We start from the raw sequence: 14,824 nt of genomic DNA on the forward strand, positions 1-14,824 counted from the left end.
TATAACTCTTTGATTTTTTTTTTTTTAACTGATCTGGAATATGGCCTTCTCCTTCACAGCAGCCACATATTTTTCTATTTTATGAAATGGCTTCTGAGGACTGCTGTTATTTGTAGAATGAACTCTAAGATGCTAATTATTTGTAATTGACCCTAGAGATCTTTGGTGTGAAGTAATTTGTAATTTTGCTACAGCATAAATATGAGTCACGCGGAATAGGCGAACATTCAGGTGCAAGTTGTCAAGCTAGAGTGTAACTCTTCATGAGCACTAAGTGTCCACTATCCAAAGAGGTTTATGCTTCTTTCTACCCTACCATTAAGCGCGATGGAAAACAAAGGTCTAGAGAGGCCAGTTACATTTATTCTGTCATAATTCACCTCATTTTAGATGAAAAAATTATAATATAAAGCTATTGCATATGGAAATATGTAAAGAAAGTGCCAGTAATGCGTGTGAAAGGATAGGATTGCTTCATATTACAAGTTGAGCAGATATAGGTGGAGAAAGTCTACCTGCAAGAGAGGCAAGCAGGTTTTTTTGATAGAATATCTGTGATTTTCTAGAAAATCTGGGTAAAATCAACAGAAGTTAGCTTTTAAGTTGTAGGACTTTAAGATTCTAAATAATCTCTTAATAATGCTGGCAATGTGATCATTTAGGATTGAATCATTTGTTTTGGAAATTATAAAAATGATCAAACAGTTGATTAAATGTTAATGTCAAACAGATTTATGCAACTGATTTTAGAATTTCCATTTTTGTAACAAGTGAATCAGATTTCATGTTTGGCTTGTGATCACTTGGCAATGAGTCACCAGATTGGTACTCTAATGATCTCTAAGTTAAATTTTTTAAACATAGTATGAAATCCTGTATATTCTCAAGGATTAGTAAAATAGCTCACATCATGTCTATGTCATTGCCAAAATAATTAGATACTTATTGAGAATCCTTTAAAGTATTATTATTAGAAACAATAAGTCCAAATTATTTGCTTTCTCCCATCCAAGTACTAATCAAGCCCGACCCTGCTTAAATTCCAAGATTAGATGGGAATGGGCACATTTATGGTGATATGGCCATAAATAAAATGATTTGCCTTTAGAAAATAATTTCTCTGTGAGGTTTTACATGTAATGGTCTTTGTTGGTTTAAAACTATCTCCGTCCTATGTGAAACATTTATAGTGCAACTACACTTATTGTTAGATACAGACTCTGTGAATATCTTCAAGCCTGTTTAAATTGCAACTTTTATTATGCCCTAAAAAGTAGCCCAATCATTCTGTCTTCTGAATTCAAATTTTGACAAGAGGCTCTCCCCGTGGGTTGCTGATGAGAGATATCAATGATATTTCCCTGCAAGGGACAAGCTATCTTGTCAGTGTTAGACAGGCACTGTGAATTAAGCTTTGCCTAGTTAAAAATAGTCAAGATTCAATGTCTTTTTGAATTATTTATTCTTTTTTGGAAATACCAAAAGATGTGGTAATATTCTTGCAGATGGCTGTGTATCTAAGGTAAATTTATTTAGAATTTTTTAATAAGAGGATAAAGTGTCCCCTAAAGCATTGAAAATGTTGTTTTTTTTCTTTAGCTATTGCAGAGGTGGGGAAGAGAAGAGAGTAGAAGTAGCCAAAGTAAAACAAAATGAACAAATAACGACAATAACACAAATAAAGCTTTCTTTCCATGCTTATATTGCTTATGTGTCCTCCAAAAGATGCAAGGTTCAAAAGACATATGAAAGAAGTCATGAAAGTTGTAACATTTTACATTAAACCAGAGTAATGTCCTTCCAGATCTGGATCTGCTGTTGTCTTCAAGATGAATGTTTGACTTCCCAAAAATAGAAATAAAACACCTAACCTCAAATCTGCTGGCCTCAATCAAGGCCTGACCTATGTCTGTATGACCTAGTTACAAGTCAGCTAACCAATGGGCATGGGTTTTCTTGCCTCTAAAAATGGAAATAATGCTTCCGTATGATCATCCATGGAAAATGGCTGCTCTTGAGCAATTGCCAGAAAGGGGCCTTCAGGATGTCGCTGAACCACCTGCAAGGGAATTGTGAAACCCACAGTTTCTTCGTTGACCCTCCTGGGAAACCGGGGGTTCTTACCCTAGATGAATGAGAACTCTGATGTAGAGCATTCACCATGTGTGAGCCCCATTTGTGCTGTGTGGACCAACAGAACAGTCAAGTGTACGAGGTGATTAATAATTGTGATGGCTGACTCTGATGGGGCGAGGGAATGGCATATCCTCTAGGGTCCTGTGCTGAACAAGATTTAGTATTAAGCACTATTGAACCTTACCTAGAGTGAGCCTGAGTCCCACTGTTGCTGACAACATTGGTAGCCTCCCCATCACAGATGACTCAAGTTTTATTTTTCAATCCATATAACTGTTTCCAGATCATACCTAAGTACAGTGGGATTTCTAAGCCTCTCTCGCATTTGACCCTTGTGGGTGCAGAAGAATAGGGGCTCAGATTTACATGATAGAACGGTTCTTCAGTTCCAGTGTTAGATTTTCTCTTAAATAAATGTGTAGGTAGAAGGGAATCTAAAGCCTCTTTGATGCTACCCATTCTGGTTCCCTTTATCCAGCATCTTGATAGAAAAATGCACAGTGAAGTTACCTCCAATTCCTTTTAGGTTAGGATTTTAAACAAGAAGATCGATTTTAGCAAAGTTCAGTCCAGATGTGGTTCCAAGGATAACATCAAACATTCGGCTGGGGGCGGAAATGTAAGTAGAAGCGCCTTTTAGAAAGCTGTCCTGATTGCGTGGAGCCACCTGCACAGCCAGCACCCTGCCTTGTTTCCCACCTCTTTCCAACACACTGCTCCTTTCTCACTGCTATTCCACATGTCTCCCTGGTATGATAGCTTGTAGCCTTGCATTTTCAGCGATGGACTTCCCATCCTTCCCTGTAAGATCATCAGAGAATTTCTTGCTTTGATTTGGGAAAGAAAACCTTGATGGGATGCACCATGGTTTTCTGGAGAATGGCAAAACCACTTCACTTGCCAACTTTGTTGCTGGCCTTCTTGTCTTCAATGTATTTTCTCACGTAGTTTCTACTCCACTACAAAAGTCAGCTGGGCACATATTTTTCTAGCTCCATTTAAATTACCCATGAGGCAAAGACTGATATACTTGTAAATGCCCAAAGTATGTAATGTCAATCTTCAGTGGTTCATTATTCATGAAAGTAAGGATATCATTTAGAATAATACAAAACTGGTGGAGCATGGTTCATTTATAATTCAAAGTGAAAGGATTCAAGTCCAGTGTACACTTTAGCTTGATGGGATTTTTTTTTCCTGTCTCTTTCATTTAGTGTAAATAATGTCCTGTGAGAGGAAGGGAAAGATGATTCCATGTTTTTTAAGTGTGATTGAGGCAGAATTGAAATGGTCAGACAATCTCAAGCTAAAGGAAGCATGGTTCTTTATAAAACAAGAATAGTTTTTCAAAGGTGATCAGGCTAACTGTATTCTACAGATCCTATCTCTTTAAACTTCAGTTTCTGATCATCCATGACTCAAGTAATTTACAGGGTGTTGAGTCTATAATCTCACCTGTCTACTAACTCTTTGGCTACTTGCTTCCCAACTGGGCAGAAGTAGAATCAAGCAGTGAAGAGAGAGAGAGAGAGAGAGAGAGAGAGAGAGAAGCAAGTGCCTTCTACAAGCAGCTGTTGCCTGATAATCAAAGTAGCTTCACTGAGCATAAAACTGTCATTGTCATTGAAAGTTCATAGCAATGTTTGCTGGCCCCCTTCAGGTATGGTAGGCTAAGCCTCAGGGTTAAACTTTACATTTATGTGGTTGCCACTCTTCCTTATTCCCCAGACTGTAAGTATACACCATGTGGTACTCTCATAAAAGGAGCCCCAGTCCTGGTAATTACCTTGAGGGTATCAGAGGATGGACCCAGCTATCCTTTACACAAGTGCTGCTGGACAAAACACCTAAGTGGAAAAGGATAAACTAGGATAATTAAAGATCTTAAAGTAAGTAGAGGAGCTTTATCTCCCAAAACAATAGTCTTAAATTTTCCTCTAGGAAAGAATCCCTTGTTTAAATATGCAGACATCCTGGCCCTGTCCTCATGATATCTGATTCAGTAATTCCCAAGTACTCTCGTGCAGATGACAATGGACCAAACTTGGAGAAGCACTGCTTCAAATATTGGGAGAGGAAATATTTTCAGTAAAACACACAGAAGAAAAAACCTGTTACTATCATTTTATAATTTGGTATGAAAGAAAAATTTCATCTAGCTAAGATATGACAATGTAATAACAATTTAGGAAAGCACATTCAGAACTTCTTGTTGTATCTTAACGTTGGTCTTCTTGTAACTATGAGCAACATTGGTCACTTTTATGTAAAAATCACTTTATAAAGAATAATGCAGCTCTTCCCTTGGCTCTTTGCTTATGGAAAGGTTAAACACAGTGTTGCTTAGTTCTCTGAGTGGAAGCTTGCCTTATTAATATGTTTCTATCCTCCTGTGTCATAATCTGCTTTCAACTAATAAAATCTTCTATTCTAGGGTTTTCTTTCACTTGGGTTCTTCTTTCCAATCCAAACATGTGGGAGAATATATGGAAAATTATGTCTTCTTCTGTTTGTGTGTGTACTTCAATTTGGGTTTCTAGCTATGTTGTTGCATGTTGTGACTTTGGGTATGTTTCTAGATCTTATGTATGAGCTTGGGTTTTTGTCCATGTTTGAACTATTTTAAGCATGTTTTATGTGGTTCACATAGGTACAAATTGTTACCAAGAAAATAGACCTAAGCCATGTGACATCCAAATGTGGCTCTCTGAAGAACATCCGCCACAGGCCAGGTAAATAAATAATTTTTAGTAGTTTGAGAAATATTTAACTGGAATCAAGAAAGGGATGAGAAAATTTTTTGTTGTTGCAAAATACCTAATTGGAAGGATGTTTTAAAATATGGATACTTCACATTTTTATTAATAGAAACTAAAATTGAAAATTTCAAGGCATCTTCATTGGGGAAAAGTGAACCCAATTACAATGAAGAGGACACATTTTAATTAAAAATTAAAAGGTACATAAGACGCATTTATCTTTATGTACTCAACACGCTTATTGGAGCTCCTTTGAAATACGTAGTCTATAAAATACATCAGATCATGTATTCATATATAATAACATTGGGGGTAGCATTTCCAAGGTTTTTTTCCCTAAAATTGGCTTTCTACATTATGTAAAATAAGGATTGTGCTTTGCAAAGCTGAAGAAGTGTATTTATCTGGTAAATTTCTCAGATTCTTTATTAGGTCAGTAAACACCATGAATACCCAGCAGAATGCAATGTTTCCTCAACTTATTTGACCATGAACCCCTTTTGGTTTTTCAAAATATCTCATACGACTAGTGCCCTAAAGTAGAATTTATATTCATAGTTACTGGGAGATTTTCTCCCTTTAAAGTGTGAATCTAACATTATGAGTCACTTTTTCTGAATATCATGTATTACATGTTTTTGTTAAATTCTACCTCCATAGAGTGGGCATGTTGGCTCATGTCTGTAATCTCAGCACTTTGGGAATCCAAGGCAGGAGGATTGCTTAAGGCCAGGAACTTGAGACAGACTCAGCAACATAGGGAAACCCCTGTCTCAATAAAAAATTAAAAAATAAAAATAAGCCGATATGGTGGTACATGCTTGTAGTCCTAGCTACTTTGGAGGCTGAGGCAAGAGGATCACTTAGTTTCAGGAGTTAGAGGCTGCAGCAAGCTATGATCACACCACTGCACTCCAGCCTAGGCAACAGAGCAAGACCTTGTCACAAAGAAAAAACTCTGCCTCCATAGATATGTAATAAAAGATGACTGTCATATTTGTAATTTTCTTGAGAATATTTTGACACAATTCATTTATCCCTTTGAGAACAAAAGGAAAGCAAATGGTTTTAACTGTCTGTGTTTGGCATCTTAACATGAAAACAAAGTAATAGGTTTTTTTCCATGAAACAAGGTATAATAACAATTGAGCTGTTAGCTGACAATTATTCTGCTAGTCAGGAGAAAATTATTAATAAATTATTGGTTGAAAAACAAAGATAGGTAGAATAAATTTCAAAATGGATAAATGCATTGAAAACATCTGGAAATCAGGATTCATTTTGTCAATGAGTATTCATTATAAAGCAAGTCAAAGAGTTACAAACTACATTTATGATGTCTTCACTTCCAGTTTCAGAACTGCTGCCATGGAATTAGCTTCTCTACTATTCATGACGCAGCAGGAAGGTTGTCCCATACTTCATATCTTTGAAATTCCCCTGTCCACAGCTGAAGTCTACAAACACTAAATTGACTTTGTACTGCTGTGTCAACAGCATGGCTGGAATACTTGGCAACACTGCCTATTTTCTTTCAGAATGCAAAAGAAAATGCTGGACTCTTTAATTCTAGACAGTAAGGATATAGTTAGTCAAACTCACCTGTGATCTAGATGTACGGAAAAATTTTATATAGATAAGGAACTATTCTGTGTATGATTTGTTGGTCATAAAAGGCTGTTGTCATGGACTCCCACCTATTTCTAAATCTAGCTCTTGCTTCTATTATAACTGAATCAAATGACTAAATTCATGAAGAAGTGTAAGCATAATAATCCTTGACAGCAGCAACCTTTTCACAAAGTTACTTTGGAATGTGGAATATCTAAAGAGAAAATAAAGAAAATAAACATCTGGAGGCACACACTGAAATATCTGTTCTTCTCAACTTCATTTATAAAGCTTGACAAAGATAATAGTCTTTCACAATTACTGCTCCTGATGGGTGCCAGAATTCTTCGAAAATCAAAGGCATGGATCTCTGAGTTTAAGATATCTGGATTCTCTAACAGTTGCATAAGAATTTCTAGAGGGACTTCATCAGAAATAGACTTCTTAAGCTTCCTTTTCTGAATATGTTTTGGGTCAATAATACATTATTATTTTTCCCTCTCAGAAGACAGTTCATAGTGAGAGTCCATCTCTACAGAAAAAATTAAAAATAAAAATAAGCTGAGTGTGGTAGTGCACACCTGTAGTCCTAGCTACTCAGAGGCCTGAGGAGGGAGGATCACCTGGGCCCAGGAAGTCAAGGTTGCAGTGAGCTACGATCATGTCACTTCACTCCATCCTGGGCAACAGAGCAGACCTTGTCTCCAAAAATAAAAAGGACATTTTAGCAAAAATTTAACACGATTATATTGACACAACATATAATCAGAAAAGTAAATGATTTCTATCAGAGGCTACCAAAAATACAAAAATAAGATCACAAAGAAGTTGTTCTTATCTAGTTGAAAGTCCAGTATCCTCTAACCTCTAACCAAGATAAGTCTGTTTTTATGAATCATTGCAAATCATGTTCATCTCATCACAATCAATAAGTGAGACCCATATGGCCAGGTAAAATGTGGGAAGAATAACACTCTATAAAATGAGGCATATTTTCAGGGAAGGATAACTACATCTCTAAGCATGAGTTAAATAACATCATACAGTTTCTAAGCCTTAAAAGAAGAACGAATGGATGTTTCTCCAAAATGTAATCTAATTATGTAATATAATTTCAAGAGGCCCCTGACCAGGCAGTTGGGTATTAACATAGATGTCTAGATATTGCATGAGAAAAATACCTCATGGCTTAAGAGACCGTGAAGCCTTAACAAACCTTCCTCTTTCGTCTACAGAGATACATGAGCAACAAGAATCCAAAATTGCAAAATCTCTTTCATATTTCCATACGGTCCATCAGACATTTTTTCAAAATCAAACTCCCAAGCAAGATGCACTTTATGTACTCAACATGTTTATTGGAGCAGCTTTGAAATATGTAGTCTGTAAGATACATCACAATCAACAAGTGAGACCTATGTTACCGCTGGCTTTCCAGAAGAACGCATGTGCTCAAAACCAAGTTGCTGTTAAAGTGAAAGCAAATCTCTTAGGTGGAGATGAGCAAATAAGGAGTCCAATTTCACTTTTTATCTAGATCAAATACATCAGCAGACACTCAGAAATGGTCAAGGACAGGCTCAAGGACAACGAGTAACTTGCCCAGTGTAGAAGAACTTTCCATATTTGAGAGCTTGAGAAAGACCTGTAGAGATGGGGAAGACTACACTGAAGAGTGCAGCATGGCACTGTTATAATCGGCAGATCAGAGTTCTAGACTGGTTAGCATTAGGGAAAATGGCATGGTCAAAACTCTGTCTCAATATTATCAGATCAAGGTCAGCGTCAAATTGGTCCTATGACATCCATACAAGAAACAGATGATGATCTGTCACTCCATATATGAAACGGGAGGTTTTTAAAGCTTACTAGTCATAAACAACTTACCTCCCGACTCATTTCATCAGTGAAGCTTTCAGTGTTGAACATTCATAAATGAATATATTGCCCACATGTGCACCACTTCCAGCCTAAATCTTCTTTGGACAAGTAACCTGTTACCATGAATATAAACAAGAGTTTCATTTAAATTTAATTTGGTCCCTTAGAAATAAGAGACTAAATGTTCCAACTCTTAGAAAGGATTCAAATAAGATATTTTCATTTTGCTAATTTTTAGAGTTCTTGTTATACCAAAAAGAAAAGCCCCTCTGATTTCTTAGGTTAGACATGGGTAAAGGAGAAAGGTATTAATACGTGAAGCAATCCATATAATGGTATAAGAAGGGTGTTATGGTCTTGCATCATATGAGGAAATGATATGGGCTAGAAATTCTAAAAGACTCCTTTTACATATACGGTTGGAGGGATGGTAAAGTTAATAAATTTGTGGTTTGCAATAGTCTATCTACTGCAGTCATTTTTGGGAAATAGTTACCACGAATGCAAGATATAGTTAAATCAAGGTATTTCTTCCCTCATAGGTGGCGGACGTGTGAAAATTGAGAGTGTAAAACTAGATTTCAAAGAAAAGGCCCAAGCTAAAGTTGGTTCTCTTGATAATGCTCATCATGTACCTGGAGGTGGTAATGTCAAGGTAAGAAACAAGGTTATGAGCCAATCTTGTCTTTTTAAAAAAAAATTCTTCTGAAATACTCTTCATCAAAATAGGTCCCAGATTGTAGACCTGGACAAATAAGAAGTGGGGATAACAGAGGTGAATAGAAGTCATTAATGTCAGCCCTGGGAGATGGAGAAAGAGGTAGGGGCCAGTTAAGATGCATGAGTTAACGAGGACTGATGCTTGTCTTAAACAGATTGACAGCCAAAAGTTGAACTTCAGAGAGCATGCTAAAGCCCGTGTGGACCATGGGGCTGAGATCATTACACAGTCCCCAGGCAGATCCAGCGTGGCATCACCCCGACGACTCAGCAATGTCTCCTCGTCTGGAAGCATCAACCTGCTCGAATCTCCTCAGCTTGCCACTTTGGCTGAGGATGTCACTGCTGCACTCGCTAAGCAGGGCTTGTGAATATTTCTCATTTAGCATTGAAATAATAATATTTAGGCATGAGCTCTTGGCAGGAGTGGGCTCTGAGCAGGTGTTATATTCATTCTTTATAAACCATAAAATAAATAATCTCATCCCCAAACTGTAGTAATTGTTACAATTTTCTATTTAAAAAATGAATAGTACATGCAGAAATTGACCTGATTTCCATTTGCAACAGGAAGACACTGGCTTTACATGGGTTCAATTGGACAATTATTTTTGCTCTGCTCTGTTTTGCATGGAGTATTATTATTTTAAAAATTGCATTTTTACCTTTCATGTGCCTGAAGGCTATCCACTACATTCTGAAGGCCTTGTTAAAATCCAAGCTGCTCATTTCACTATTCTGTTTCTGAGTGAGAAGATAAAAACTGCCCATTGTAACTTATTTCAGGTTAAATTAAACCAAGGAGTCTGATTGCAGGAAGGGAAGAGCATGTAAGAAATAAGTTTTTTTAAAGTGTTATTTTGTATAAATGGGAAGAAAGATTCAATTAAGTTATTAACATTTGGGACCTGGATAATTATATCAGAGTATGTCAATCCAATAAATTATTTAACTAATTAAAAAATAGTTGCAAAGCATTTGAGCTGTGGTTGAGGAAGTGGTGTAAAAGTGCATCCATTAGGAATGATGCACTTTCATTAGGATGGACTCGTGTCTGATTAGAATGTCAGTTGATCAGCTAGATTTGTGTCCACACTACCAGTTTCACACCCCCTTTCCATCTGTTTGATACAGTATTATAGATATAAATATATATATATTTCTCTGTGGCCATTTGTGATACTTCCTCATATACTTGAATATTATACTTCTTTATTCACAGTATCTGTGTCTCCTGCACCCTTTGGTGTTGCAATTTTAGATATGTGAAAGTAGATGTTAGCAGGGTTCTCTCCCTATTTAAAAAAAATACATTAAAAAAGACAAAAAATTTTAGCATGAAGTTGCTTTCTGTAACAACTCAAAGCCGTAACCCTGTTTTAGTGCCAGATACAAGTCTCTCCCGTGATGCTAGAAAAAAAATTATTTTTCTTTGCTTTCACCAACATGGAGTTTGTGGGGGTGGGTCCGGTTATACATGAAAGGGTTTACAGATTGTTGGTTTAAGATTATGGATTTATCTCATTTTTAATCACAGGATAGTTTGGGGTTTATTCCTATTATTATTCATGAAACCGACTTAAGATTTTTTCTTTATTTTTCTTTTTTTTTCCATTTGCTAAAGTTGAAAGTTGAAACTAACTATAATAGTTTGAAACATGTTTTCTCATTTTTCCAAATAGTATCTGTTTATTAAATTCTCTAATAGAAGATGTTTGTCTTTCTTACCCAAAGTAAAGATCCCCTGATCAGAAAGAAAATATACAATACTTTGGGAAGCTATAGCTATAAAACACTTGAGACACAGATATCTAAATCAGTTTTTTTCCAAGACTCCAACATTGCACTCTGTAAAGTAACACAGTGTGATCTAGTATTATTTATCAGTAGATAATACTGTTCTGACTGTATATACAGTCTAGAACTCACAAATCAATTAGTTCCTCTCACAAATCATTCATCTTAGACTTACAAATAAGGAATGAAATAGTCAATGGCCTGATTAAGGCAAAGAGCTACCAGGCTAGATGGACACTTTTTAAAAATTTTATCTGTTCTTTTTCTTGCTCAGGGCTGGTAGGTTGGATCTGAACCATTAAAATCAAACGGTCCACTAGGCGTATGATCTCTTTGAGCCAAATCAGTTCCTGAATATAAAGGAGGAAATGATGAGGATGTACTGAGGCAACGGGGAAGTATAGAAACATCCAAGACAAAAGCCAAGGGATGCAAAGGCAGAGACACAGGTGCTTTTTGGTGACCCAGTGGATATGGCAACCAGTGTAACTGCCATACAAGAAACCCTAGGAGCAAACCCACACCACTCATTCTCAGCTAAGAGATTTTACACAGGCAAACGTGTCTTAAACCATCTATAAATCATTATTTTATATGACAGTCAAAACCTTAGAAACCTTAGGATCATTATATCTATTTTCTGCCTATTAATTGCTGTGAGGTTTGATTTGACCAATCTGGGCAATTTATTCATCAGCTTCCCTTGAAGTGCACCAGAAAATAGAAGAAAGGTGTGTGGAGACTTAGGGTATTTTATTACATGTTTTCATAGTCTTAAATAGTGATTAAATTTCTCTAGAAAGAAGTTAACAGCTCATTAGAAAAGTTTTAACCTGTGAAATAAGTATTTTTCTCAACATTCTTTAAAGTTTTTATATAAGTTAACACTAGGTAAACATTCTGCATACTAGAAGTCAGTTTATTACAAATACATGTCAAAAATAAAGATTATACAAGGCACCAAACTACTAGATTTGGCATTAAAACAAATGTTTATTTCTAATCACAACAAAATTATAATGAATAAATGTTCTTGCTTTGTATGGAAATACAATTCTTTATTAAAGTTGAGAGAAAGGAACTGATCGTTTGTACCAGTAAAAGAGAGAAACACACAGGTTAAATATCTTCTTGTGGGGTTAAGGGGTAGAACCTATCTTGCCTTCACTCTCAAGATAACGACTCAAATTAAGCTTTTTGAGCACCACTCTTGTGGGGACACACATACGCTGATCTAGGAATGAAATCTTCGTGGTCTCAATTCTAGATCTACTACGCCAGTTTCTCTCTGGCTTTAGCCTTTGAGAACCTGTATAAGAATACGTAAGTAATCCAGAGCTGTGAAGAGTTAAAAGGCCAACTTCTCCAGTGAACTCACCCTCTGGGTCACTTGCAACCAGAAATTGGATACCTCATAATAATGCAGGGAAGACCCGAGTTCATGATGAGTTTCAAAGGCCACGTTCATTTAGGAACCAACTCTCTCTGGATTCACCTGCTGAGTTCCAGCAGCGTGATGGGCTGACATCCCACCTACAAGTATGACACCTGTGTAACACCAGCTAGGTATGGCTGAAGAAGGCTGAAGAGAGAATGCCATTAAATGGAAGAATGTACTGATTGTAGTGACCTTCTCCACACACACACACACACACACACACACCCCTACAGTAATACAGCAAGTGTGGAATAATCAGCCAATATATAACATTACATCAGTATTTTATTAAAGAAATAACCTGAATGTGGTTGATTTTGACATAGCTGCAATTACAGTTTTCTTCTATTTTTCAAGCCACAATAAGGAAAATAAACTACTCATGGTCTAAATACTAGAGATAAAGTAGATTCATGGCTTGGTAAGGAAATTTTAAGCATTCCTTCAAAGATTGACGTGCTAAAATAAGCATTGATGTTTTGAGTTTTTTTACACCTAGGATTTTTAGCTTGGGTGTGTAGGTGAAGGCCAAGACCCTCTGCAGGAAAAAGCTTATTTTCAAACTCAGAAAATAAAATGTCAATCATAAAAATCTACTTCAACTTTAGCAAAAAGAAAAAAAAATCAACAAAAAGTATACTCTGTATGCTGGGATTCCGAGGTTCCAACACACTGTTACAAATCTGTGGGGGGTTTCTTTCTTCTGATAATTCTAGAGCCTGTTACCATAGAAAGGCATTTCTTCAATGGCTGGTTGTAGTTAGTTCATGTTTTTCAATCAAATTTGCAAATGTATTTGTTGCTGTATAGTGATTGTTTTGCAAAATAAAATTGCTTGTCACCTAACTGCTAGTTTTGGTTTCAGACTGTTTCATTGCTTCTCCTCTGGAAAAAAATTTTATATATATATATAGTGATATAGTGCGTGTGTGTGTGCATGTGTGTAATACAACCAAAGAAAAATTGTGAAAACAAGGCTATTATTATGGCTGAGTTTCTATTATGTGTCAGGCTCTATACTAAATGATTTTATATTAGCTCAATTAATAAGGAAATTTATTTTTATCACTACTGTATTAGCAGGATGCTATCTTTTGCAAGTGACAAAAATTCTAATTAAACGGGCTTAAACGTAAAGGTGAATTTGTAGGCTCAAGTAACTGACTACTCAGGTGTATCTGCCTCAGGCATGGCTGGGTCCAGGCCCTCAAACGATGTCATCAGGAATCTTCCCTTTTCCAACTTTTAGTTTTGCGTCCTCTGTGTTGGCTTCCTTCTCAGGCAGGCACCCCTTCCGTGATGGGCACCAGAAGCTCCAGATTTCACAACCTATCAAAGAAAGCCCCTTTACAGTAGCTCAAATCCAGGGTCTGAAAATCACTGAACGATTAATACTTGGATCTCCTGCCTACTTATGCTAATTGACCAGGATTGGCTCACGTACCCAACTCTGTCACAGGTGGTTGGAGTAGAAGGAGAATAAGGGGAGAAGTGGCTTTATTCTCCTCCATACTACCTGAGCTAATCATGGAGAGGAAACGTTTCCTCCAAAGTTAATTCAGGCTACTCCTGCCAGAAGAGAGGAATTGATACTGTACAGGCCACAAAAACAAATACGTGGTATAGCTGCACCCCTGTTCATCTTTTAGCTCCTTACAGTTCAGATTATGCTCAGGCTTCACCAGGGAGCTTGATAGAAATACAAATTTCTGGACTCCACCCCAGACTAACTAACTAACATTCCTCCAGGTGATTCATCTGCACTCAAAAATTTGAGAAACACTAAGCTCATTCAGTCCCTGCTAATGTGTTTAAGGAGAAAGAGCTCCATTGCAGGTCTCTAATGGGTAAAAGTTATCCCAAAGACTATTTGAGACAGCATCCCTACCTCTGATGTCAAACTAGGAACCAAGGCATAGAAAGCTGTGACTGGTAAAAGAAATACTTATGTGTGTATTAGAGGTTTTCCGGCTCTCAGACTATTTTAACTTGGCTAAAGCCTACTTCTCTTATTAATGGCATCACTTCTCATTCAGTCTCCCTTTGCTAATAATGCAGATTTTGTAGAACCTAGCAAGAATTATTAGTGTATCTCTAATAATTCCTTAAAATCAGCACACATGTTGTCCTTCAGAGTCTTCAAACCATAAGGATTAAATTTGTCCAGTAGCATGAATCACCATAAAATTGTTGATTTTCTTTTTTATTTGTTAACAAGGCAAGGAAAGGTTTATTTGCCTTGACAAGAGACAACCGTAAATAATGGAGGATGACAGGATAACATTCAGTGTAACTTACAGAAAGATAAATGTTCCTCTTCTTGTTTATGATGTGGCACTTCCTTGTAGACCTGAGACTTCAAGAATTTAGGGCTAGAAAATTGTCAAAAGTATACAGTCTAGCAACCTAAAGTTGTTTCAAAATATTAAGCCCTTCACTAGACTCTCTTGAGCATGATAAAGCAGCATCATGGACACTCTTT

General features: G+C 36.7%; 1 protein-coding gene across 50 annotated transcripts in view; it reads left to right on the plus strand.

The window, feature by feature from the left end:
* The window catches only part of MAP2 (microtubule associated protein 2), a 310,061-nt gene extending 296,867 nt beyond the window's left edge, over positions 1-13,194 (plus strand). For 35 of the 50 annotated variants that reach the window (XM_054679276.2, XM_054679282.2, XM_063790713.1 and 32 more), the window contains 3 exons: positions 4,787-4,868; positions 8,930-9,042; positions 9,263-13,194. In XM_054679276.2, coding sequence (XP_054535251.1) covers positions 4,787-4,868; positions 8,930-9,042; positions 9,263-9,478 — 411 coding nt within the window. In that variant the 3' untranslated portion in view covers positions 9,479-13,194. Of the gene's footprint in view, positions 1-2,662; positions 2,756-4,786; positions 4,869-8,929; positions 9,043-9,262 lie in introns of all 50 variants that reach the window. The other 15 variants (XM_024355043.3, XM_054679277.2, XM_054679273.2 and 12 more) reach the window with 2 other exon arrangements.
* The last annotated feature ends 1,630 nt before the right edge of the window (positions 13,195-14,824 follow it).

Source organism: Pan troglodytes, chromosome 13 (genome assembly GCF_028858775.2).
Source record: "Pan troglodytes isolate AG18354 chromosome 13, NHGRI_mPanTro3-v2.0_pri, whole genome shotgun sequence".
Lineage (NCBI taxonomy): Eukaryota > Metazoa > Chordata > Mammalia > Primates > Hominidae > Pan > Pan troglodytes.